At 37.6% G+C, this 23,105-nt stretch overlaps 2 protein-coding genes across 2 annotated transcripts; one reads left to right on the top strand and one right to left on the bottom strand.

The window, feature by feature from the left end:
• The first annotated feature begins 3,599 nt into the window (after positions 1-3,599).
• Positions 3,600-10,229, top strand: LOC108137432 (SET domain-containing protein SmydA-8). Its single transcript, XM_017259095.2, has 3 exons — positions 3,600-5,182; positions 9,059-9,193; positions 9,487-10,229. Exons 1-3 carry the CDS (start codon positions 4,331-4,333, stop codon positions 10,003-10,005), a joined length of 1,506 nt encoding a protein of 501 aa, XP_017114584.1. The 5' UTR covers positions 3,600-4,330; the 3' UTR covers positions 10,006-10,229.
• Positions 10,230-14,675: 4,446 nt separating this feature from the next.
• Positions 14,676-22,280, bottom strand: LOC108137431 (nucleolin). The gene is given in 4 exon segments (XM_017259094.2): positions 14,676-15,462; positions 16,173-16,883; positions 16,886-17,051; positions 21,983-22,280. Coding segments are annotated over 3 exon segments (1,428 nt in total). The 5' UTR covers positions 17,040-17,051; positions 21,983-22,280; the 3' UTR covers positions 14,676-14,899.
• Between the last annotated feature and the right edge of the window lie 825 nt (positions 22,281-23,105).

The following is a 23,105-nucleotide window of genomic DNA, read 5'->3' as shown; positions in this document are numbered from 1 at the left end:
CTTTCCGCTTGCAGTGGAGCGGGCAATATGGCACTCCGATATCTGGTTCTCGTAGTACTTTGCTCCATGGGTGAGTGGTACCGAAATATAGCGGTTCATTCAACGGCAAATTTGCCGCCATTGCAGGCACCCTAACCCCCTTCCCCGCCAACAGGCCACGCCCCCTCCGTCTGTTGTTCGCCGACGTGACAAAGTCGCGCAAAAATTTTAATTGCTACGTTTTTTTTTTTGTCGGCATCGGTCTTCGTCGTCGCATTGCATTGCACATTTTTGCCTACCTTAAAATTATAAGTAAAATTAACAATTTTTAATTGACTCTGAAAATTAAAGAGGAGGAAAAAGCACAAGTTTTCGGCCAACAACAGGAAAAGCGGGGAAAATGGCATACATTCGGGTTTCAGCTAATTTTTATAGATTATTTTCGTGCGACCATATGCCCGAGGGTATTTTTTCGAAGGGGTATAATGGACTCTCTAACTATATAAATTTTTTTTCAATATTTATATAAACAATATATTATTAAACAATTTTGTATGTATTTTAAAAATTAATAACATGAGCTATATTATATTTATAAGAATGCATATATATAAACATATAATTTGTGAGGCATTGCAAACAGCTTTTAAATAATAATTGCTAACAAATTCAACGATACGTATGAGTGATATTTAAATGTATAATCGATATTACGTATGAGTGATAATTACATACATTTAAATATCACTCATACGTAGTAACCCTTATACGTTTGAATATTACTCATACGTAACGTAAGTAATAAATTCTTTTTTTTGCAAATAAAGTTTTGTTTTTTTTTTAGAGCTAAAGGTTTATTTAGGTTTACATAAATTATTTGTTATTTATTTTTATTTATTATTTATTTTAGTTTATCTAAAAGAAAATTCTTAGTTAACAATACTTAAAGGGTGTTATTAAGTTGATTTTCACCGTTGAATAGGCTTTTATTTGCTTTTCTATTTTGCAATAAGTTGTGCAAATATTATTTTAGTATAGCGGCTGCCGCTCTCTTCTTATTTTCCCTTTTTTTTAGTTGCAAGTGGAGCATTTGAAGTGTTTTCATCTCGATTAACTTGTAATTAGTTGCCGCTTTTTTCCATCGCATTTCCATTTTCAATTCCATACTGACTTTTCCTCACAGCGGAAGTGCAGGTGAAAAGCTGAAACAAAAATATATATTAATGCATTTCTTTGGTTTCTTTTCGTTTTTTTTTCATTTTTGTTTTTTTTGGTGGGAAATGGGATTGGATGGAAGATGGGATATTCCGCGGTGGCAACTTTGTGACACGGACGACGACATGGCCAATGGTGGCGCCAAATTCCTCATTGCCAGCGGAGCACAGCAAAAACGCGTCAAAGCGCCAATAAATTGTTGTTTTGCTTTTGTGTTTTTTTTTTGTGATTTTAGCATATGCATATTTTGCAAGCCATTTGCATACATCGAATTTTATTATAATATTTTAGTTGGTTTTTTTTGTTGCGACGCTTGATTTGGTTGGCATTATTTTGCGTTTCATTAAATTAAAGTTGCTGCTGCTGTCGGAAGGCGAATGCGGAATGGTTGGCCAATTTGGCCATGCTTTCGATGCCTTCGATGCACGTGAGTGTTCTTCGTCATTGCTGCGGCCCAGGGGCATCGAAGTGGGTGGCCACAGGGGTGCCGAAATAGGTGACGAAAGGGGTGTCGAAATAGGTGACGAAAGGGGCGCCGAAGGCAGTGGCCAATTTGCAATTTGTCAAATTCATTAAGATGCTTTTCTGGCACTTGCTCGACTCGTCATCATCACAAAACATCCCAAATGAAAACAGAAACTCAGATTTTTAGCTAGGCAACAACAACAAATGATATTAGCAATTATTTTAATCAGTTATTGAAAACATCAAGCTCTTAAACAATCCTGCATAAATTAAAACTTTATTCTTTTCTATATTTACGCATGACAAATCTAAAATTTAATTAAAGCAATCAAAAATGTATTATTAGTTTACAAAACAAAGCATGTTTACTGACACATATGTGATAAGGTTCATGCAACAATAATCTCGTTGATAAGACTAAAAACATAATTATTTTGAGCATGGTTATCGACGATTCCAATCAAAATAAACAATTTTGGTCTTCTTAAAAATTGTTGATTGTGATTGTGGGGCACTGAAAGGGCAACCGACCACTGATTTTTAATTGAGAACCCAAATGGATTAGCAGCTTGTTTCTATATATCTTCAGCTATCGTCTAATTACAAAAAGTATTTACAAAAAATGCTTCTGATTTGGATTCAAATATTTAGAGCACTGATTTTAGTTTGAGAATTTGAATAATATTATTCTTAAGCTGCAAAATGAAATGTTGATAAAAATAAACCACAGTAGTTCTTTAAAAATAAAAATCTGCAATAAAGATTACTGCCCGGCAAAGATGCTAGGATATTCTAGGCAATTGAAGTTTTCCACTCAGAAATGAATCGGTTTTTGAACTCTTAAAGCTATTACAAAGTTTTAATGAATATATCTGAATATTGGTTGTCCCATATTTCGGGGCTAGTTCACGGCAGCATTGAACACTGTACCAGCCTGGTGTGGCGGGCATGTATTCTGGTTATGGAACTTGGGATCGTTTCCAGCGAAATCGGGTTAAATCGAGTGATTTAAGCCACCCCAGACACTCACCCGGAGGCTGATTGCCCCGAACTCTGCCGGATCTCTGCCAATCCCCCCCTTGCCATCCGGCGGAGATCGTTCATCATCCACTGATGGGCGGCATTCTTGGCGCAACTCCAGAGCGCTGTCAGAAGTGCACAAATCCATGCCGACATTCCCGAACACTCGTTTCGAATGTACGGATATGTGTATCCGTACATCCGCCGGTCGACAAGTCATCCATCCATATCCATCCGACCGACCATTCAACTGCACGGCGCGGAAATATCCAAAATATCAAAAATACCCAAATGTCTTGTTTTTGCAACAAAAAAATTTGTTAATGAGAAAAAAGAATAAAGCCGATTTAATTAAAAAATTTTAAGAAAAAACATTTGCTAAAATATTCAAAACAATATTATTTTAATATTATTATTGAAAATTATTAATGTTAAAAACATTTTTAGACTTTACTTTAAAATTGCTTACGTTGTTATAGTAAATAAATAAAATATATAAATATGTAATCAAATTATGTTTGATGTTTTTCCATACATTTTTTAACCAATAATTTGATATTTTTTGCCATTAGTATTTAAATAAATATAGCCCGTATATAAATAATGTTTTTCCGAGTGCCCCCCGTCAAAGAAGACATGCAACAATGTGCTGTTCATCAATCCATCCAAGTGAACACCAGGATTTAAATGGGGATTGTCTCAGGGGCTCCTGCTCCCCGGGTTCCCCCCCTGCCCACCCCCTTTCTCGATCCACCTCGAAGACATCGACCAAAAAATCAGGGGGCGATCATCGTTGAAATCTGGTTGAGCAGCCAGCGATCATCGGCGATCGTCGGGTTGCGGCACTCGGCTTTTCGACGAATTTTCAGCTTTTCGCCAACTTTTCACATAAAAATCATGTAAGGCTGGAAAACGGCGACAGTTTACTCACGGCAGTCGCGAAACACGCTCCCCAGGCAGAAAAACCAATCATCATCAACTATAGCCAGAGATCGGTGGAGATCGGTTGAGAACTAAACTAGTTAGCTAAAAAACTAAAGTTAAACAAAAAATAATAATAAATATCAGAGATTATTTGTTTTTGGTGTAGATCATTAGATCAAAAGTATTTGGAATTTACTAAGGAACTCAACGAGATTGTGTTAAAAACTGATTAGATTTAAAAAAGAAAGGACTTAGATATATTAAATCCGAAGTATTTATAATATCGTTGCTCGTTTTGGAATTGTTTAAATAATTGAAAGGGATTGTGTTTTTTATAAAAGAAATCAAATATCAGAGTTTATTGGAGTAGATCTTTAATCAATACTTATAAAAATCGATCGATCTCTGATTTTACTACAGCGGTGATTGGACAAGGATTATTTGATTTTGGTGTAGATCATTAGAACATAAAGTATTTATTTACTGGAATTAATTAAAGAACTAAAGGAGATTGTGGGAAAAAAGTAATTATTTTGAATTTGGAGATCAGTACTTATACTATAGAGTGATCTGTGATTAAACAGCGGTGAAAATAAAAACGCAGATTATTTGATTATTGATTAAATCATTAGAAAGTGACTATATTTTTGTTTGAGTGCCTGCTGATTTAGTGATTTTGAGTGTTCATCCAATATCCCATATACCAAATCCCATATCCATATCCAATATGATCTGCCCGAAACGCACCTCGGAGCTGCTGGACCTCCATTTGGCGCCGTTCAAGGACAAGGATCCGGCCTGGGAGGTGGGCGTGTCGAAGATCGCGGGCCGCGGCGTGGTGGCCACCAGGAGCCTCAAGCGGGGCGAGATCATTTTCCGGGACAGTCCGCTGCTGATTGGCCTGGCGGCCCATGAGGAGGATGCCCTGAATGCGTGCAGTGTATGCCTGAAGATGCTGCCCGACACGCGGTTCATGTGCCGCCAGGGATGTGGCCTTCCGGTCTGCAGTCTGTGCGCCAAGAAGAAGCAGCACAAGAGCGACTGCGACCTGTTCAAGTCGTGGGCACCCAACGAGCCGGACGTGGCCAACTCGGTGATCATACGGCTGCTGTGCGTGGCCAGGGCCATCAATCTGAGCAAGGAGCAGAGGGACCTGATCTACTGCCTGCAGGCGAACCTGGACAACAACCACCGCACCGAGGTGCGCAATGCGGCCAAGTGCTTCAAGCACTTCCCCACCGACAAGAAGCTGATCGAGATCATGAACCGCACCGTCGCCGTGCTGCGCACCAATGGCTTCGACAAGACCACCGACCGCACCAACGACAACCAGGAGTTCAACTACCGGGCCCTCTATCCGCTCTTCGGCGTGGTCAACCACGACTGCATTCCCAACGCCTACTACACCTTCGAGGACAAGACCAACACCATGCTCGTCCGCGCCGCCGTCGACATCCCCGCCGGCTTCGAGGTCACCACCACCTACACCAAGCTCTTCGCCGGCAACATCGCCCGCCACCTCTTCCTCAAGATGAAGAAGGGCTTCACCTGCAAGTGCTCGCGCTGCTCCGATCCCACGGTGAGTAAGCTGTGGCTGCTTAGCCGACAGTCCGACAGTCCGACAGACCCAAATAACCGAGAGTACAGTGTGTCTTCAAAAGAAACTACAGACAGTTTTAAAAAAGTTTTAAGCATCAACTACATACACCCAGAGAAAAACCCCGTTGCAAAACATTGTAACATTGTTTTTTAAAACATTAACTTACTTCAAATAAACTAAAAACATGATAATGTATTTATTAACATATTTAATTGGTTTATCCAATTAAAAATTCTTAGATTTCAATTCTTATTAAATTAAAATAACATCTTTCCATACTTGAAAATAAAAATGAAAGTGTTACACTTTGATTTAAACACAACACACCTCGGGACTTAATCAGTACCGATAATATTTAGTTCGAAGTGATAATAATTGGATTTACCCTTTCCCTGGGTGTACTAAATAATATAACCAAAGAGTCTGAAACTGTAGTCTAAGGCTTTGAGTACATAAGTTTTATTTCGATACTTTTGTGGCATTCATTTATACTCATCTTAGCTTATACTTATTAATAGCTTAGATTCTATGACAATTTTTTTTTTTTGAGTGTAGGGATTCGCTGATCAAAATTTTTAATAAATTTGATAAAACAAATTAAATAATCAATATTTTCATTTGCTGTAATTAAGTAAATATGTGTTTCCTTAGAGCTGGTTAGTTTTTCTGAAATTTTTCTTCTTATTTAAGAATATAATTAAAGATATTTTTGAGTTGAAGTAAACCTTTAAAATACCACAATTACAACTTCTAATAAAACAATACCTTTGAGCATTGGTTTGCTTAGGATCAGTAATATACAGTATATTCTCTATAAATACTTGGTAGTTACTACAATTTTTGCTTGTGATTAATTATGACCCCTTAGGGAATCAAAAACGTCCATGTGCATAGTGATTCCTCACAAGATCTCCTATTTTGCGCATCTTTTTGACCAAAAACCACTTGGCCAGCAAATCCAAAGTTCAGCCCCTGCCCCCAAAGTCCAAGTGATGATCGATGGGCCAGCTGAATAAACTGTTTAACCAATTAACCAATGAAATAATCAAACATCTCTATAGTTTCACTGAATTTCATTTCATTGCATTGTCTTGGCGTTTTGAAGTAAGTGATTTCACTAGATTTTCACCCATTTTTGGGCCATGATCCAATGATCCATCAAAGAAGACAATTTGCGAAGCTGGCCGACTTTTTGATTTTTAGGTGCGCAAAAATTTCATTAAGGATTTCCTGTGCCCATCAAAATTCATCCGAAAACAATTAAAGACCAGATCGGCCAGATCGATTTTTGCCCGCCGCACTATTATTATTACAATTTGTGGATTTTGTTGTTTTTGGCCATCGATTGATTTCCTCCCCACGATGTTCTCATTTCCCCGGTTTTCAGCCACTCCCACCCCCCATTTTCCAGACGCAACAAGTGGCCAACAAACAGCAACAAAACATGGCTATAAACAATTTTGTTTATTTTTAACGGACCGAAAACAATTCAATTAAATCACAAATAAATAGATGGATTCCAAAAAAGCTTTTTAATTCGCTTGGCAATCATTTCAAAAATTCCTGCAAAAGTTGGAATAAAAAAAAAAATTAAATAAAATTCATTATCTAAACTCTCGGTTTTCATATACATGTTTTCATATATGTATCTTTGTGGCATTTTTGGTTTGGCGGAATTCTCAGCTCATATTGATTTGATTTTGATTTTGATTTTCGCTGCCCAAATTTCAGCTTTTGTCACATTTTTTCTCATGTTAATATATTTTTTATTCGCCTCGCATCGCATTGTTGTTCTTTTTGTTTCAATTTGTTTCTATATGCATATAGAAACAGATTTTCTTGGCCATGGCCACATACAGCGCCTCGGATCGTAATTTTCCGTTTGACATTCGCCGAGAATGCGAGGCGCTCAACACACAGAGGCCAAATAATGCAAACTACGAGTCGAGTGTTATGCCTATAGAAAAACCCTCGGAATCATCTTAATTTAACCATAAAGAGACTATAGAAGAGGTCTTTGTGTCGTAAATATGGGCTGGCGGCCATAAAAATGCTAATAAAAATCATCCGAAACAGCTGAATCTGGCCAAAATAAACATTTACTAATTATCAACATGGAACAATATTTATTACAAAAAAATATAAATGATTTTATTTAACCCAATTTACGATTTTTGTTAGGCAAGAAAATTCTAATAAAACTATACAAAATATTAAAATGGTTATTTTTAAAACTTTTATATCAAGCAATTTGTTAGGCACTGTGTTTAATATTATGATTTAGTAACTAGTTCAATAGTCAGATATATATTTTTACTATTTTATTTTGTTATCAGTGTAGTATTTATTACGAAATAAAAATAATAATAGTATAATAATAATAAATGAAACTGTACAAATTGTGCTGATCAAGAATATATTTTACTTTATAATTCCCTCTGCAAAGTTAGAAGAACATGAACTGTGACACTTTAAATTTACTAAACATATTTCCTTAACAAAGTTTCTCCATTTACGGAATCCACTAAATTGCCTATTTGTAAAATGTCAAAAATAGCCTCGACTGTTCTTAGTTTCATGCCCTTGTATGTGGCATGTGTTGATGTAATTAATTAAAAATATATATTTTTAACTATAGTTCAGCGAACTCCAGCAAAGGGAATTTAGTTTTATTTTTATATGTTTATGTTTATAGAATTCCTATGCTTCAAGTGTTCATCATTCGCTTTCCGCTTCGGATAAACAAAATGTTCAATTACAAGCTTTTAGTTTGTGTAATAAATAAAATAATAATTCCCAAATAAAGTAAAAACATTTAGAGTAATTCGTAGAAATACAAAAATGTTAAATTAAAAATTGCCTTAATCAAAAATGGAAACACTAGTAAAAAAACGTAGTAAATTAAAATATTTTAAATATAATATTTTAAAATAAGATCATGCTATTAAATATGCATTGTATTTTATATTATGATTTTATAGTTAATTTAAATAGTATATATATATAGTACATTCAATGGTGAGATATTTGTTTTTTGTTATTTTTCATTATCACTTCAATATCAGTTCTATATCAAAAGAGTGGATTTTTTGTGTCTATGCTGCAGTCTGCGGATCGGAACCATTAATTATCTGAGTTAATTTACGAGCAAGCAAATTGGGCGAACGATTCGGATTGGGAATTTTATGCCGATGACGTGGCAGTCTTAACGAACAACCTGTGTGTGGATATGGATATGGATATTTATCGATCGCACGAGCGCATATTAAAACGCACACGGCACAAGCGACATCTTCTTTTATTTATTTATGTGTCAATCTCGCGGATCTCGCTGTGGATATACTATATAACTATATATTTTTTGGGCTGAGCATATTCATATCGCAGCAGATATGATACACGGCGATCATTTGTTGTGGAGGTGGTTCAATCGGATTTTCGGATTTTCGAATTATTTTTAGCTGGAATTGGAATCCCAGAAATGCGAAAACGATATTTTTATTTGCCAAGACATTTGGCCCCAATGATTCACGCGCCAAATATCCCAAGTGCTGTGTCAGTTCTCAAGTCATCGATGGGCCGGCAAGTGTGCCGATTATCGACTAACAATGGGACCGATAATTATGTGTCGATCACCCAATAATATGGTCATAAATTCGGTTGAATATATTACTTGCTATTTCTTTCCGAAAATCACTTCAAAAAAGTATTTTCATTCAGCAGCTAGAATGCGAATAAGAATTTTTTTTGTGGAAAAAATTAGTTTAAAGTTCTAAAAAACATACATGTATTTATAAGGTAAAATCGGTGCTTGTATTCAATGTCTTACAATTGATCCCCTTGATTCGATTGCAGGAGAAGGGCGCCTTCATCTCGGGCCTGTACTGCCGGGACACCAACTGCACGGGTCTTGTGGTGCCTGAGATCTCCGGGCTGCCACATCCCAACTGGAACTGTCTGGAGTGCAAGCAGAAGTCCACGCATGCGCAGGTTGGTTCAAAAAATATTTATTTACTTACTTTAATTAACAAATCAAACATTAAAGAATAACTGAAAATTCAGTTTTATTAAGTGTTTCCTGAAAATTATAGATGATTAAATTATGGGTATTATTATAAGTGTGAAGCAGTTCATATATAGTTTAATTACACATGCCAACTAAAATGGGACTTTGTAAACGGTGCAGGCTTCTCAATTTATTCAATAACAATAATAAGAAACAATTTGCAAGCTAATCTCAAACAATTTCCCCTAAAATCGAATGTTATTTTGTTGTTTTGCAGATGATGAAGTCGCAGGATTTTGCCAGCGGGGCCATCAACGCCAAGGCCAACTCGAATTCGCTGCGGACACTGGTGCAGTACCTGAACGAGAAGAGCGACAGCTTCATCCCGAGCTCCAACTACGTGGTGGTAGACGCCAAGATGTCCGTGCTGCAGCGCCTCCAAGTCGGCAGGGAGGACTGCTCCGAGGAGCTGGCCAACAACACGCGCCTGCGCTACAGCCGCGACATCACCCAGGTGATGGACAAGCTGGGCCTGGGCGACAGCCTGCTGCGCACCCAGCTGGAGGAGCTCCTCCGTCGCGAGGAGGAGCGCCGGGCCAAGCGGCTGGCCGCGGAGGAGGCCGCCAAGCAGCAGCAGCAGAAGCTGGCCGAGGCGGACAAACTTTTGGAGGCGGCACTGGCCAAGGATCAGGCGGATCAGGCGGATCAGCATCAGGATCAGGTGGGCACATCGGCGGGAACAGCCGATCCTGGCACAGCACCTGCTCCTCTGCCAGCCGCCGCCGAGCTGGCCTAGATGTTTACAGCACAATGACGCACTTTTCCCGCACTCGAGGGGTTTTTTTTATTTCTTTACTATACTTTATTATTTGTTAAATACTTAAAATACAGATGTGTGAAAAATAAGGGTCTTAAAATACTTTCAAAAATAATTATATTTATGTTTTTTCGGACCAAATACAGCAAAAAAGCTCTGGCACAGAAATAAAAAATGTATATTATTACCCATTTGAATATTAATTTTAACGTTATTCATTGTGAATATCAAATTGATAGTGGTATTTTTTTTCTGTGTACACCTGTGTTAAATATAATGGTCATAAAACAAATTATTTCAAATTTGTATATTATCATTTATGTTTATTTCGGATATGCTACAGCAGGAAAGCTCTTACACAGAACTATTTTTAAGCAGAACATTTTCGGGTCCTGAAAATGTGGCTAAATACGTATAGTCCGTCAAGAGTCCTCTGATCACCTCTCCTAGTTCTGTGTTGTGTGTGTGCTAAACTTAATAATTGCATCTGTATTTGTATTTCTATTTATTTATTTATAATAAATTACAAATTATACTCGACGAGCGCTAAATTCTGGGAAAAGTCTGCCAAAATTGTGTGTGCTCGTTGAGACTTGGGGCTTTGGAATCGTTTTGTCAAAACGTTTTTTAATCCATCTAGCTAGAAATATTTGCGAAATCATAACGAAAATACCCTACGTTTTGGAGGAGGAGTGATGTTGTGTATTCATTAGTTTGTTGTTCCAAAATGTAGGTGAATTTTTTCTTGGATTATAAAAAAAATAATCAGTTCTAAAACCATTGCGCTGCTCTTTAAGAATTTAAGTTGCATTATTTTTTTTTTATTTGTTTAAACGATTTGTTTAAATATTATGGATTATTCAAAAGAGTTTTTTTAACTATTTGCCAAACTGAAAGTAAATAAATCACTTGAAGGACCCTAAAATATGGTCTATAAAAACAAAACATTACAGTAATGTAAGTAGTTTTTTGGCGATCACAGGAAACAGAAAAACAATCCACCAACTTTGTATGCCTTATTCATACATTTTTAATTTCTTGCCATTTAATGCGATTTGCTTTTGCTGCCATTTGTTTTATTTGCCATTAAAAGTTGCAGTCGACAGTATTTTGGGCGACCGTTAAAGTTGGCGGCCGTGTCTATTTTTGATCGTAGCAGGCCAGCGACGCCTTCACAACCGCCTCCCGCCGCTTTACGATCGAGTAGATATATATAATATATATATATGCCCGATATACATATAGTCATAATCATAAGTTTATACGCTGCTTGTTGTCTAATGCGAATTGGCCATTTGCCGCATTCAATATTCGATTTGATTCAGTTTTGCCCCAGTAAACTGCTCATTAAATCGAAAATCGTGTACATGAAGATAATTAAATAAATCTGCGGAATTATCAGAAACATCTTCAGCTGGATATGTGGATATAGATGGTATATAATGGATATAGATTCCTGTTCAATTCGGCCCCACCTGTCTCATCAATTTGTTCGAGAGCCTGTGTCGATGTCATCGCGTGATCTTAATAGATGGCTGTGCGAAAAGATATAGTAAGCCGATATATATATATATATATATATATCTGTATCTCAATCTGTATTTCAATCTGTATCTCTTTCTATATCTCTATCTGTATCTACTTCTCTATCTGTATCTGTATCTGCAAGACAATAACATTAAAAGCTCGACAAAAGCGTAGCAGATATCCAAACAAATTTGAAAACTTAGAAATCATAAATAAAATTATAATAAAAATGCCAATAAATTATGCGGCATATAGCTGAAAATAATGACCCAACGACATGTATCTATCCGTCCATCCAGGTCTCTATCTCTGGCCATCTATCTAGCTGTATGTCTATATCCCCGATATATATGTAGTACTATATATCTGGCCCGACTTGTCGCCAGATGAAAGGAGCTGGTCGCATGTGGCTGTTCTAATCACAAATTGCTTTTAGCCCATGATATTTTTTTTTTTTTTTTTGAGTTCTGCTGGGCCACTTTGGTTCCACTTTGATTAATTAGACGTGTTTTCCATTCGCATATAATACTTTTATTTGGCGATACCCTGTGCAGGGCAGTTACCATGCAGCATATCGGCATTGTGGAAATTATATTGGAAAATTTCAACCAATAAACTCTATAAAACAAAGGGGTCCCTTATTTTGCAGCAATTTTAAAGGGGAGGCATTTTAAACAATTTCAAAGTTCAGTTTTAGTTGTTTTAAATCGAACCCTTTATTCAATTTAAAAATAATTAAAATTCAACTTTTATATAAAAATTATCTTAAAATTAAGTAAAGTTAAATTTATTAAAAACCCATTGTCTTATAATGTTTTATTGCCATCCAACGATTTATTGTATACATTTAATCATTGCGTTGAGATGTCAAGCTAATGGTTGAGTTTTTTTTTGGACTAATAATCTACTGGGTATCAGCAAGGTCGACCCCCGCCGACCATCCTCTTTCCAAGTGATCCAACCGTGACTCTCGATTTTGCTCGGCCCTCCGTCCAAGTACAAGTGTCTAGTCAGGGATCCCCCACCCAAAAAAAATGCTACTTAGTGGGCACGCAATGAGTGAACGATGTGACAATGGATCTGACAAAACTGTCCGGCTAAATAAGCCTAGTCCTCACAGCAGAAACACGAAAGGCCAACTAGCAGTGTTGGTAAAGGTACTAGTTTTTTGGATCTAGGTAATGTACAAGCTATTTAAGAAAATAAGTACCTAGGTAAGGTAAAAGGTTCACAACTTGAGAAGTATCTTGGAAAAGGTACAAAAAAGGTAAAGTAAAAACCATTTTTTTAATTATAAATTATTATATTGTGTCAAATTATGCTATTTGTATTAGCATATTAGTGAAAATAATGTCAAATTAAATGAAGTGGTTTCAGATCCTAAATACCTAACATAACCAGTTTTTAAGACAAGAAACCATATTTACTTTGGTAAGGTAAAAGGCATTCTCACATACTTTAACATAAGTAAGGTGATAAGGTATCATAAATTCTTACCTAAGTACGTACCTAGGTACAAGTATCTAGGTACAAACCAACACTGCGAACTTGTGAGTGGAATCCGGCAGAAAACACGTTCCGTCGAGACGAATCATATTTGAGTTTTGGCATGCACTTCGAACGTTATTTATTATCCGATCCGCCTGCATTGTGTATAAATTAAACGCTCTGATTTACTTGCTGTTTTTGGGCCCCCAGCTGCATATAATTTATTACTTTTTAATGGGCGCCCAGTTGGGGGTTGATTTTCCCCTTTCCGGTGCTGAAAATCAGACAATCAGAAAAATAGGTATATGAAAATGCAACTGCAACGGACGAGTGTCCAGATTATCTCAAGTTTATGGCCAAAGTCATGGGCCACTGCCAATGTGGCACTTGGCACTCACAATGTCCGCAAGTTAATGGCCGAAAATGATTACAGCTTCGTAAATCTAGACCCAGACAGCAGGGACATAGCCATTACTCTACTTTTAGGTAATCAAAAGTGCACATCTTGTTTTGAAAAATTGTATGCCAAGGAAACGACGAAATCCATAAACGCTCAACATTTTTTCAGGTGGTTGATAGCGAACCAAACTGAAAAACTGTGCCTTCAATTTTTGCTGTGCTTGACGAAAAGAGTCAAAAAAGACAAGTATTTGTATAGAAATTATTATTTTTATTATTTTTCCCACATTCAGAAAACAACCTAAAACCAAAATGACACAAAAAGTATTAAATTTGGTTACATTTTAGGATTAATCACCTAAAAACTTTCGAAATGGATGTAAAATTAGAAAAACAAATTTAGTCAATTTGAAAACTTTTTGTTCTAGTATTATAATTTAATAATATGATGCTAATATTTGTACTATTTTATAAACAATACATATAGTTGATTTTGTAATTTTTGCAAATATAATATAACTGGTAAATAATTCTTCAAAATTATTAAAAATTTATAATTAAAACAAATTTTAATTTCATACCAGTATATCAAACTTGATTTTCGCTTTTATGCAGTTTAAATTCATGATTAAAGTAACGTGACCTCGATTTATTACTTATTTTTCGCAGTTTGACAAGTTTATTTTCGTTGATAATTTGTGCAGCTAACGGCATACTTTTCGGCTTTATTGTTTATGTAAAACACGTGTATTCAAAGATACGTATGGAAAATCTACATTTTATTTAGTTGAATACCAAATGCCTCATTGGTTTTTAAATCAAACATAAGTGTTACTTGGAGATAGATTGAAAAATTAAATAAATATTAATACAAAAGTTAAAGAAAAAAAAAGAAATATTTCAATAGAAAAGCCTGATTTAAGAATATATGATTTTTATTGTATATAAAGCGGCAACTTTCAATCGTTTTGGGGCTTAACTCACAATGCAGCTGTAATTTTGATGCAATTTAATTTTAACAATTAGCAAGAAGAGCAAAAACAGCTAAGACCATAGACCAAACTCAATAAAATCACAAAAATGCAGAAAAATGTGAGCTATTATTGAGTTATAAACAAACTAATGGATCGCATAAATATAAAGAAAAGAAGTACCTAAGACTATAATTCTATATTTTATTTCTCCTCCGACTGAAATTTCGATGCAATTTAAATCTAATAAAAACTCGTGAGTTGTTTGGGTATTTAATTTTCGACTTTTATTCGTTATAAATTTAAATAAATTAATGGTTCGAATAAATAGGAAATAAATAAGTGCAATTTGTCAATTTGGGGACCCTTAAGTAGTTCTTAACTCTATATGTTTTCTTTTCATTTGATTTATTTCTCCTCCGACCAGCTGCGGCGGTACAAAGTATTTACACTGTTGCCCAGCATGTTGGCAAACTCGCGCTGGCCGCTCAGTTGAAAAAATCCAGGATGCCGTTCAGCAGCTCGTAGGCGAATCCGGTCTCGTCCGTCGCCTCAACGGCGCTCGACTTCTTCTTTTTGTTCTTTTTCGTCTTCTTGGACTTCTTGGACTTGGGCGTGGTGGAGTCATCATCGTTGGCGGTGGCGGTGTCGGGCGTAGGGGTCACCACCACTTCGCCGCCTTCGACTGGAGCAACTGCAGCGGCGGTTTCGCCAGTTGCCACAGCTCCCGATTCGTCCTTGCTCTGCACCTGATCGTTAATCGATGTGGAGGTCGTGGTGCCCTGCCCATCGGGTGTTACATGCTCGCGGGTTTGATCCACGGCGGCCACGGCAGCTGGCTTTTTCGCCGGCTTCTCCTCATCGTCATCGTCAAGTTCATCCAGCAATCCCGCCAAGCTGAAGCCACCATAGTCGGCATCCTCGGGCGCTTCGGCCTCGTCATCATCCGCATAATCCTCGGCGTCGTCGTCGTCATCGGTATCCGCATCCGCATCCGCATCGTTGTCGCTGTCATAGTCATCCTCATCATCCTCGTCATCGTCACCACCAGCTGGAAAATAGGATTCGAATTTAAACGTAAGTGAATGTTTAGTTAAGCAACAAAAATAGATAACAACAAAATTTTAGACATTTTTAAACAATTTTATGAAGGTTGGCCCTCAATAGCGATACCACATGTCGAATACGCAATATTACAAACAAAAAATTAAGTATACGTACTCAAACGCAAATACTTAAAAATGATTTTATGCAATAATAATTATGAATATTTAGTTTGTTTTGTCAAAATAGTAGTAATTTTTGTAGCTCATGGAAATAGCTATCAAAAATAGTTTGGAAGCCACTTTTAAAAATAGATCAGATATTATAAACATTCGTATTGGTATACAAAGTGCAGATGAACTAGTATTTATAATAGCTTTTCTTTATTTGTAAAAGGAAACTTTAAGGAATTATGAATAGTTTTGATTTCGCAAAATAAAACCAAAAACAATATGGAAGCATTTTTAAAACTGACTTTGAAAATTGCCTTAACACTAGGAATAATTGCCCTTAATTTGAGCCTTTCATAAAAAATTTAGGAAGACATTACCTATAACGACTCCCTAAATTTTCATAAACTTATTTATGGAAGGTCCAAATTTAAGGCAAATATTTCCTAAGTTTAAGGCAATTTTGTCCCAAAATTAAGGCAATATATTTTTCTGAGTGTATTTTTTAGACCTACACCCGGACGTATATTTGTATGTCATAGCTTACCGGCGAATCCAAAGAGATCATCATCGTCGTCGTCGTCGTCATCGGAGCTGGGCTTCACGGGCAGCGGCTCCGCCTCGGCGACGCGGAGTCCTTCGGGTCCGAACTTGAAGCAGGAGACGCGCAGGGAGGCCTCCACCTCGTCGTCGGCCCGGAGCTCGAAGGCCAGACAGGCCTTGAAGTCCTTGGAGTCCTTGGACCGGGAGAGACCGTAGACCTTGCCGCAGAACTTGGAGTAGCCGCCGGGGAGGCCGACGCAAATGGGACGGGCCCGTTTGCTGGAAATGCGACGCGAGGCCAGGGTGATGTCGCCGTACTTCAGGGACACGCTCATCTCGTCATTGCCCAAATAGGCTATCTTGGCACAGCCCGGTCCACTGGGCAGCAATGGCAGTCCGAACTTGCGGCAGCAGTCGCAGTGCGACTCCGTGCACTTGCAGAACTTGCTAATGGGATTCTCCGGCTTGGCAGTGGTTGAAGCGGCGGTGGGCTTGGGCTTGGGCTTAGCGGCCAGAGTGGTGGCCACCGCTGTAGCGGCTGCCTCGGGAGCGGCCACCTCGGCGGCAACTGCATTTGGTGTCTCCACATCCACATCCCCGCTGGCAATCTCATTGGCACTCTCGTCCACCAAAGCGGCTGGCGTCACCACTGCCTGCTCTACCACATCCGCATCCGCATCCGCATCCACCTTGGGCGGTTCCGATTCTGGGGGGCCACATTGGGGTCAATCTCCTCGGGCGGCAGATCCAGCTGCTTGAAGTTCTCCGAGATCTTGTCCGTGCGCCGGAAGACGGTCTTGGCCTCCAAATGGGCGATGCAGGCACTGGCCACCAGCAGCACCATCAGCAGGAAGTTCCTCGAGCTGGTCATCTTGCCGCCAAACTGCAATAAACGATGTGGCCATCAATAAAGGTAACCAAAAACCAAAAACAAGAGAACCGCATAAAAATTTGTAGCTACTTTAAACTAAATCCATAATTAGCATAGGTATGTTTTTTAAAACTTTTTCCACAGCCACATGTTCTGTAGAAAAGTATTGTTTATATCTCTATAAATTTGTTGTTGCCTGGCCTCGGTCTTATCAGTAAAGAAATGTTCCGCAAGGAAGGAACGAAAAATTGTTAGTGTAAAGCGCAGGGGTGCTCAAAATTCCCTTATGGCAGTGCATTTACCAATACAATTAAAAGAGTAAAACAAAAACGAAGATAGTGTAAGTCGAGAGTAAAACAAAAACAAATTGGCGAACCAAAAAAAAAACGGTATATAATTTTTGTTGCCTTGCCTCGGTCTTATCAGTAAAAGGAATGGAAGAAACAAAAAATTGTTAGTGTATTTTGCCGGCACTCACATCTTCCTTTTCCTTTTCCAAATACAAAAACAAATGTGCTTAGCAACTGCATTAAACACTGCTTTATGCGAGTTACATATTTTAGTTTCGAGAGTATTAAATTAAAAGTCAATGACCAGTGTAGCATAATCTATTTCATATTTGTGAAACAGTAAATACATATGTACATATGTATGTGTGATTCGAGAAGAGAGAAGAGAGCCATTTCTGCGTAGGCAGAATCCGAATCGGAATTGGAAATCGAAATTGAAATCAAAGTGGAGCGATTGAGGAAGGTGGTGGGTACAAAAACACCGAGAGGTATTCCAAAAGTCAACAGCTCGGAAATCGCTTTCAAGTGGCCAGCGATTAAATTTCACCGCATTCTTTCTCCTCTTTTTTTTTTTTGGTCGCCTCGTATTTTGCAAAAGAAATGAATTTAAATAAATATTGACATATGTAATTTCTTTCACTTCGTTTGCTACCTTGCTTCGTTTTCGTTTCGACTGCCCGCTTCCAAATGCAAAGTAAACAAATTAGCAGCGAAAATCAATGGCTTTGAAAACCAAACACAAAAAAAATGTGAATATAACAATAGACCGCGAATAGACAAAAAACGAGAGTGAAATCTCTCTGCAAAGTTATTTAATTGACGAATTGGGTTAGCCACATTAGAATAGCCCCAACTCCGGAATTCATTCATTTCCAAAGAGCCAACAAGTTGGAGATCGCTGCCAACTCAAACTTGACTGTGGCCCTTTTTTGTTTTTTCTTTTTTTTTTTTTTTTTTCGTTTTTTGGTTATTGCTTTTTGGGGTGGCAGGGGGAGTCACCGATGGCAAAGTGAAATTTCAGCTATTGACTCATTTACCTCAAGTGCTTGATGGTGGTGATGGTGGTGATGGTGGCAAGGGGAAATTTCAGAGCGCTCCAAGATGTCCAAATCAATTAGCGGCTCTTAACTGGAGCTCAACTGGCGGAGAAACCCGAAAGGTTCAGGCCGATAGCAGAACTATTTAAAGGTAAATATGCATAACGGTACACCCAGAAGTTGGGCTGGGCCAAGACATTCTAACTGATGATCCCAAACCCTAATTCTTTCAAAGCCATAATCCCAATTTAAGCAAAAGAAAAACAATATTATAAAGAACTTCAAACAACAAAAAATTAATATTTAGTTTTCATTAGTGTGTCTTGAAAATAAACTACTTTTGTCTGTAGTGTAAAAACAAAAATGGATGTAAAATTAATATTGGACTACATTATGTTTAATTTAGGCTTTCCATTAACTTTTTGAAATTGTTTTTAATATTGTAATTAGGTATCTGAATCTATTTCAATATTTAAGAATATAACTATAAAAACTCTGTCAAAAAAAGAAAAACAATTTTAAATTGCTTCATCGCTATTTTTAATTGCTAAACTTATAGCACTTTAATCGCATCTTTATATAATAACTTCAACTACATAACTTGTATTAAGTAAATAAATTTGACTGACTGACATTGCTTTCAATCGTCAGCTTGTGCAATCTTGAATGAAAATGCTTTGGCCCACATGGTGAGATGGTAGATTACCATCTCTTCCATAACTTGCTTATTACCAAGTATTATCTGAGTCTGTTACCCATTATTATACCATTATAATGGTGCCCATTTCCTTACATCACTCATCATTTCCTTTTCCATTTTCAATTTTTTGTCTGAGAATGGCTAATAATATTCAGAAATCCAGCTGAACCTGTTCCACTTTCATTTTTCTCCCTGTTTTTTTTTTTTTTTGGGGCCCTCTTTCACATGGTACGTGGGCTCACAGCGTGATATGTGGTATCTGGACATTCCATTGATGACCTTCCGCTTGGGTGGAACCACAACCACAAACACGAACACCATTGGGTGACCCAGTTGGTGGCGGTGGCTATTTGGGTAAAGAAAGTGTGTGGCTGAATATGGCTCTAGCTGTTGCTGTAGCCAAACTCTGAATTCGGGTACAAGTCCAAGAATAATTGCTCGGAATAATGCCAGTGGCCAATGACAATGACAGTGGGTCCACCCTAAAAAAATTTGCATGGAAACTAAACTTTTGTTACATAAATTTTAAACTTTGGGGTATGAGAAATTTCTCAATAAGATGAGTGTTAAATTAATACCAAGAAAGAATTAAAATAAAACTTATTTGGTTATTCTATATAGAAATGAAACTAAAACGTATAGGGAATATTATTTAGTAATGAATTATACTTTAAAACCGTCTGTAGTTTAGACACGATTATTTAAACAAATCATTCAGTTTATTTTTTCGGTTTTATAGATTAAGTGTTACGTTGTTTAATGTAGGCAGGACCCACTGTACCCACTCAAGGTGCTCTTAGGCAGACATTTCCACAAGTCTGTCCACGGAAACTGCACTTTGATGGTGCACTTTGCTTCCTTATACCAAAATTTCACCAGAGGCCAGCCAAAAATTCCAATACTTCGAAAGTCCAGTTTTGGGCCTTCATTTGCATGTGGCATTTGGAAACGGGCCGAATAAAATATTTGAAAAAAAGCCCACGTGTGAATGCCCTCTCTCTCACTCACTCCCACTTATTTGTTTTTGTTAGCTTGTCGGGCATTTTCGAATTTTGTTAATAAATTATAACGGTTGTGAAAAGTTATTAGCATTAATTAATTATTAAACGCATAGGAAAATAGAAAGTGAGACAGTGTGTAGTGCTTTTTTTTCTTTTATCGGAAATTATCATAATACAATCTGCTTCTTCTTTTTTTTTTGGCAGGGGGGTTTGCTCATCGAATCGAAATCGAACTGTTAATTATTCAGTATGACAGCGAAAGTGATGCAAAAATTCGGAAAAAAATTTCTTTTGATATTGTCTGCTTTTTTTTTTTTTATTATAATGGCATTTGTTGTTTTTCTTTCTGAGATCTGTGCTTCTAAGCCACACGTTTGGTGATTACGAAACCAGCTCGTTTTGATTATGCTAAACAGTTTTTCAGACTTTAACATCCTTCGGTTTGGTTTATATAACCCATATACACACTCGTACAGGCCCAAAGAAATTTGCATAATTTGTATTGCCTTTTTTTTCGGCTGCTGTAAGATGTCTGCTTACCACTTTCTTCTGCCTGTGTGTGTGGGTGAAATCGCTGGGCAACAACAATAGCGACAGCAACAACAAAACAAAGCGAAGAGGAGGTAAAAATCAAAGTTACCATAATAATAATAATAATGATAATAATGATGACCATGTCGAGAGACCTATGCCAAAATTAAGGTTAAGTTCTTTAATGCAGTCAACGGTGAAATTTTCTGTTTCTGTTTGCCATGGGCGTGGCTGGGGGCGTAAGCGGGGGCGGAGCTTAAAACACATATACTAATGGGGGATATTTCCGGTCAAGGCTGATCCGATGGACCAGAAAATTAGACCGCTTGAGCTGGAAAACCTTGGATTTCAGCGCTTAGATGGACAAAAAAGCCTAAAGAATCAATGTTGAAAGTTTTTAAGGTGGTTTTTTAATTTTGTTAACACTATTTTCAACACTATTATTATCTTGGAATTTATTTTGTAGAAATATACTTTTATTTTAAGCTCTTATTTGGTCTTCATATAATTCATATTTCTTCCTTTGAAACACATTTTTAGGTGTGTATAAAAATTAAAAATATCTATAAAAGATATATATAATTTGGGTATATATTTGTTTAGAATTCTTTTAAAAATCTTGAATGATAAGAGCAATTGTTGTGAAGATAAAAATCATCTTATTTTTGAAAAAAAAAGTAATGCGAAAATAATACAAAGATCATTATTTTTCTGTCCGATATAGCACAACAAATTTTCATTATGAATGGTCTTTGGTAGCTGGATTTGGTCCTCAATTAGGAGCAGCTGCCTCCGCTGCCTCTTCGGCCCAGAAGCCAGCCACCTGAGCCACCTGAGTTGGTCTTTTGGACCAGCTGAGCAAAAAATGGACAACTGGACAGATGGACAAACGGACAGACAGTTCCACTTTCCAGCACCTGAGACAGCAAAGAATGCGACGCTGATGGTAAATGCTGATGGTGATGGCGGTAGTGATGGTGATGGGTTGTAGAAAGTAAAACGAACGAAGAACTCGAATGAACGAACGAATGAACGCTCGCCGCGTTTTTTTTGTTTTGCCAAATTCAAATAAGTTAATGACAAGGAAAAGAAGAACGCACAAAACGGCGCAAACAGAAGCGGATGGATGGATGGCCATACTACTATACTACACTATAGATGGAGATCTGGAGAGTTAGGAGCGGTGAGCGGTGAGCGTGAAGCGGGGTCTTCGAGGGGACATTGTGGGGGCCAAACTGGTTGACACAATTCCACGACAGACGACCAACGACCAACGACTGTCCACTTTTACGTGCAATTGCCGCTTCGGCTTTGGTTTTTCCAACTTCAACATTATTGGCCCACTTAGGCGACGACCGCATTTCACCATTTCGCATATCTTTACCTCTAAGTATGTTATCCTGGTATCCTGCAGTCAATATTTATTGGCCTTATATATGGATATATATATATATATGTATATATATAGCTTCTGCTCCCGTCACACTTCCGTTTTTTGCACTTGGAACACAAAAAAAAACTATAGCACAACGCGCCTTAGAAAAAATAAAAAAAAAACAAGTAGGATTTGAACTTGGCGCGTAGGTTGTAGTATAGATAGTATAGGTAGCTGGCTGTTCGCTGCTCTTTATAAGACTGAACTCAACGCTCGGGGACGCGGAACTCGACTGCGCGGACTTGGAGCCACCAGGCCGAGTTATGGGCGATTCCATGGGTTGTGGGGCCCCCAGCTGATCGAACCAACACCACCACCACCACCACCACCAACACCAACAACAACAGCAGCAGCAGCAGCAGCAGCAGCAGCTTTCTTTTCGCATCGCATCGCATCGAACGTGTTCGGGGTTCGTTGGCTTGCTGGCTTTGTTGTTTGTTGGCCTGTTGGCTTGATGGCTTGATGGCCTGTTGGTTTGCTGGCGGCACCTGCTCCACAGAGTACGGTACGTACTAGGCCAAGATCCAATAATACAAGATACAATACGGAAAGGCCTAACGGTAGTGCGCCGATCTATGGGCACGTAGCACGTAGCACGCTGCATGCAATTAACCCAAGGCACAGAAAAAAACATTTTTGAGTACAAACAAAAAGTAAGCTAATGATCATCAAGACCCCCTTCTTCGGCGCATAGTTACAAATAGTCTGATCAATGAATGTTTGGAACCTTTTAGATACTATCTGAATCTAGATCTTAAATTAGTATTTAGTATTACATCAAACAAATTGACAATAAAAATTGACAAAAACTCGATTGAACAGAACATGGTATTAAATAGTCTGTTCAAGAAATGTTATATCTTTCGGATCTCAGCTCATTTAACATTAAAATATATATTTTACATACAAAGGTGTTATCTATCACAAGTACCTCAACCTACAAATTTTGATTTATTTTTAAGTATTTTTAAATGGGGTTACATTATTAAAATTTAGACAAAATGTATTAAAAATTGATTCAAAATGTTTAATGACTTTTAATGTGGATTTCTAGAGAATCAAAGAACAAACA

Source organism: Drosophila elegans, unplaced genomic scaffold (genome assembly GCF_018152505.1).
Source record: "Drosophila elegans isolate 14027-0461.03 unplaced genomic scaffold, ASM1815250v1 contig_149, whole genome shotgun sequence".
Classification (NCBI taxonomy): Eukaryota; Metazoa; Arthropoda; class Insecta; order Diptera; family Drosophilidae; genus Drosophila; species Drosophila elegans.
The sequence above is the reverse complement of the archived record's forward strand: the minus strand, read 5'-3'. Positions and strand labels throughout refer to the sequence as shown.

Excerpts from the sequence above, each read along its gene's own strand:
- LOC108137432 (XM_017259095.2), top strand. The coding sequence starts at position 4,331 with ATGATCTGCCCGAAACGCACCTCGGAGCTGCTGGACCTCCATTTGGCG. Across the intron at positions 5,183-9,058 it reads CGCGCTGCTCCGATCCCACG|GAGAAGGGCGCCTTCATCTC; the intron begins GTGAGTAAGCTG and ends ATTCGATTGCAG. Across the intron at positions 9,194-9,486 it reads AGAAGTCCACGCATGCGCAG|ATGATGAAGTCGCAGGATTT; the intron begins GTTGGTTCAAAA and ends GTTGTTTTGCAG.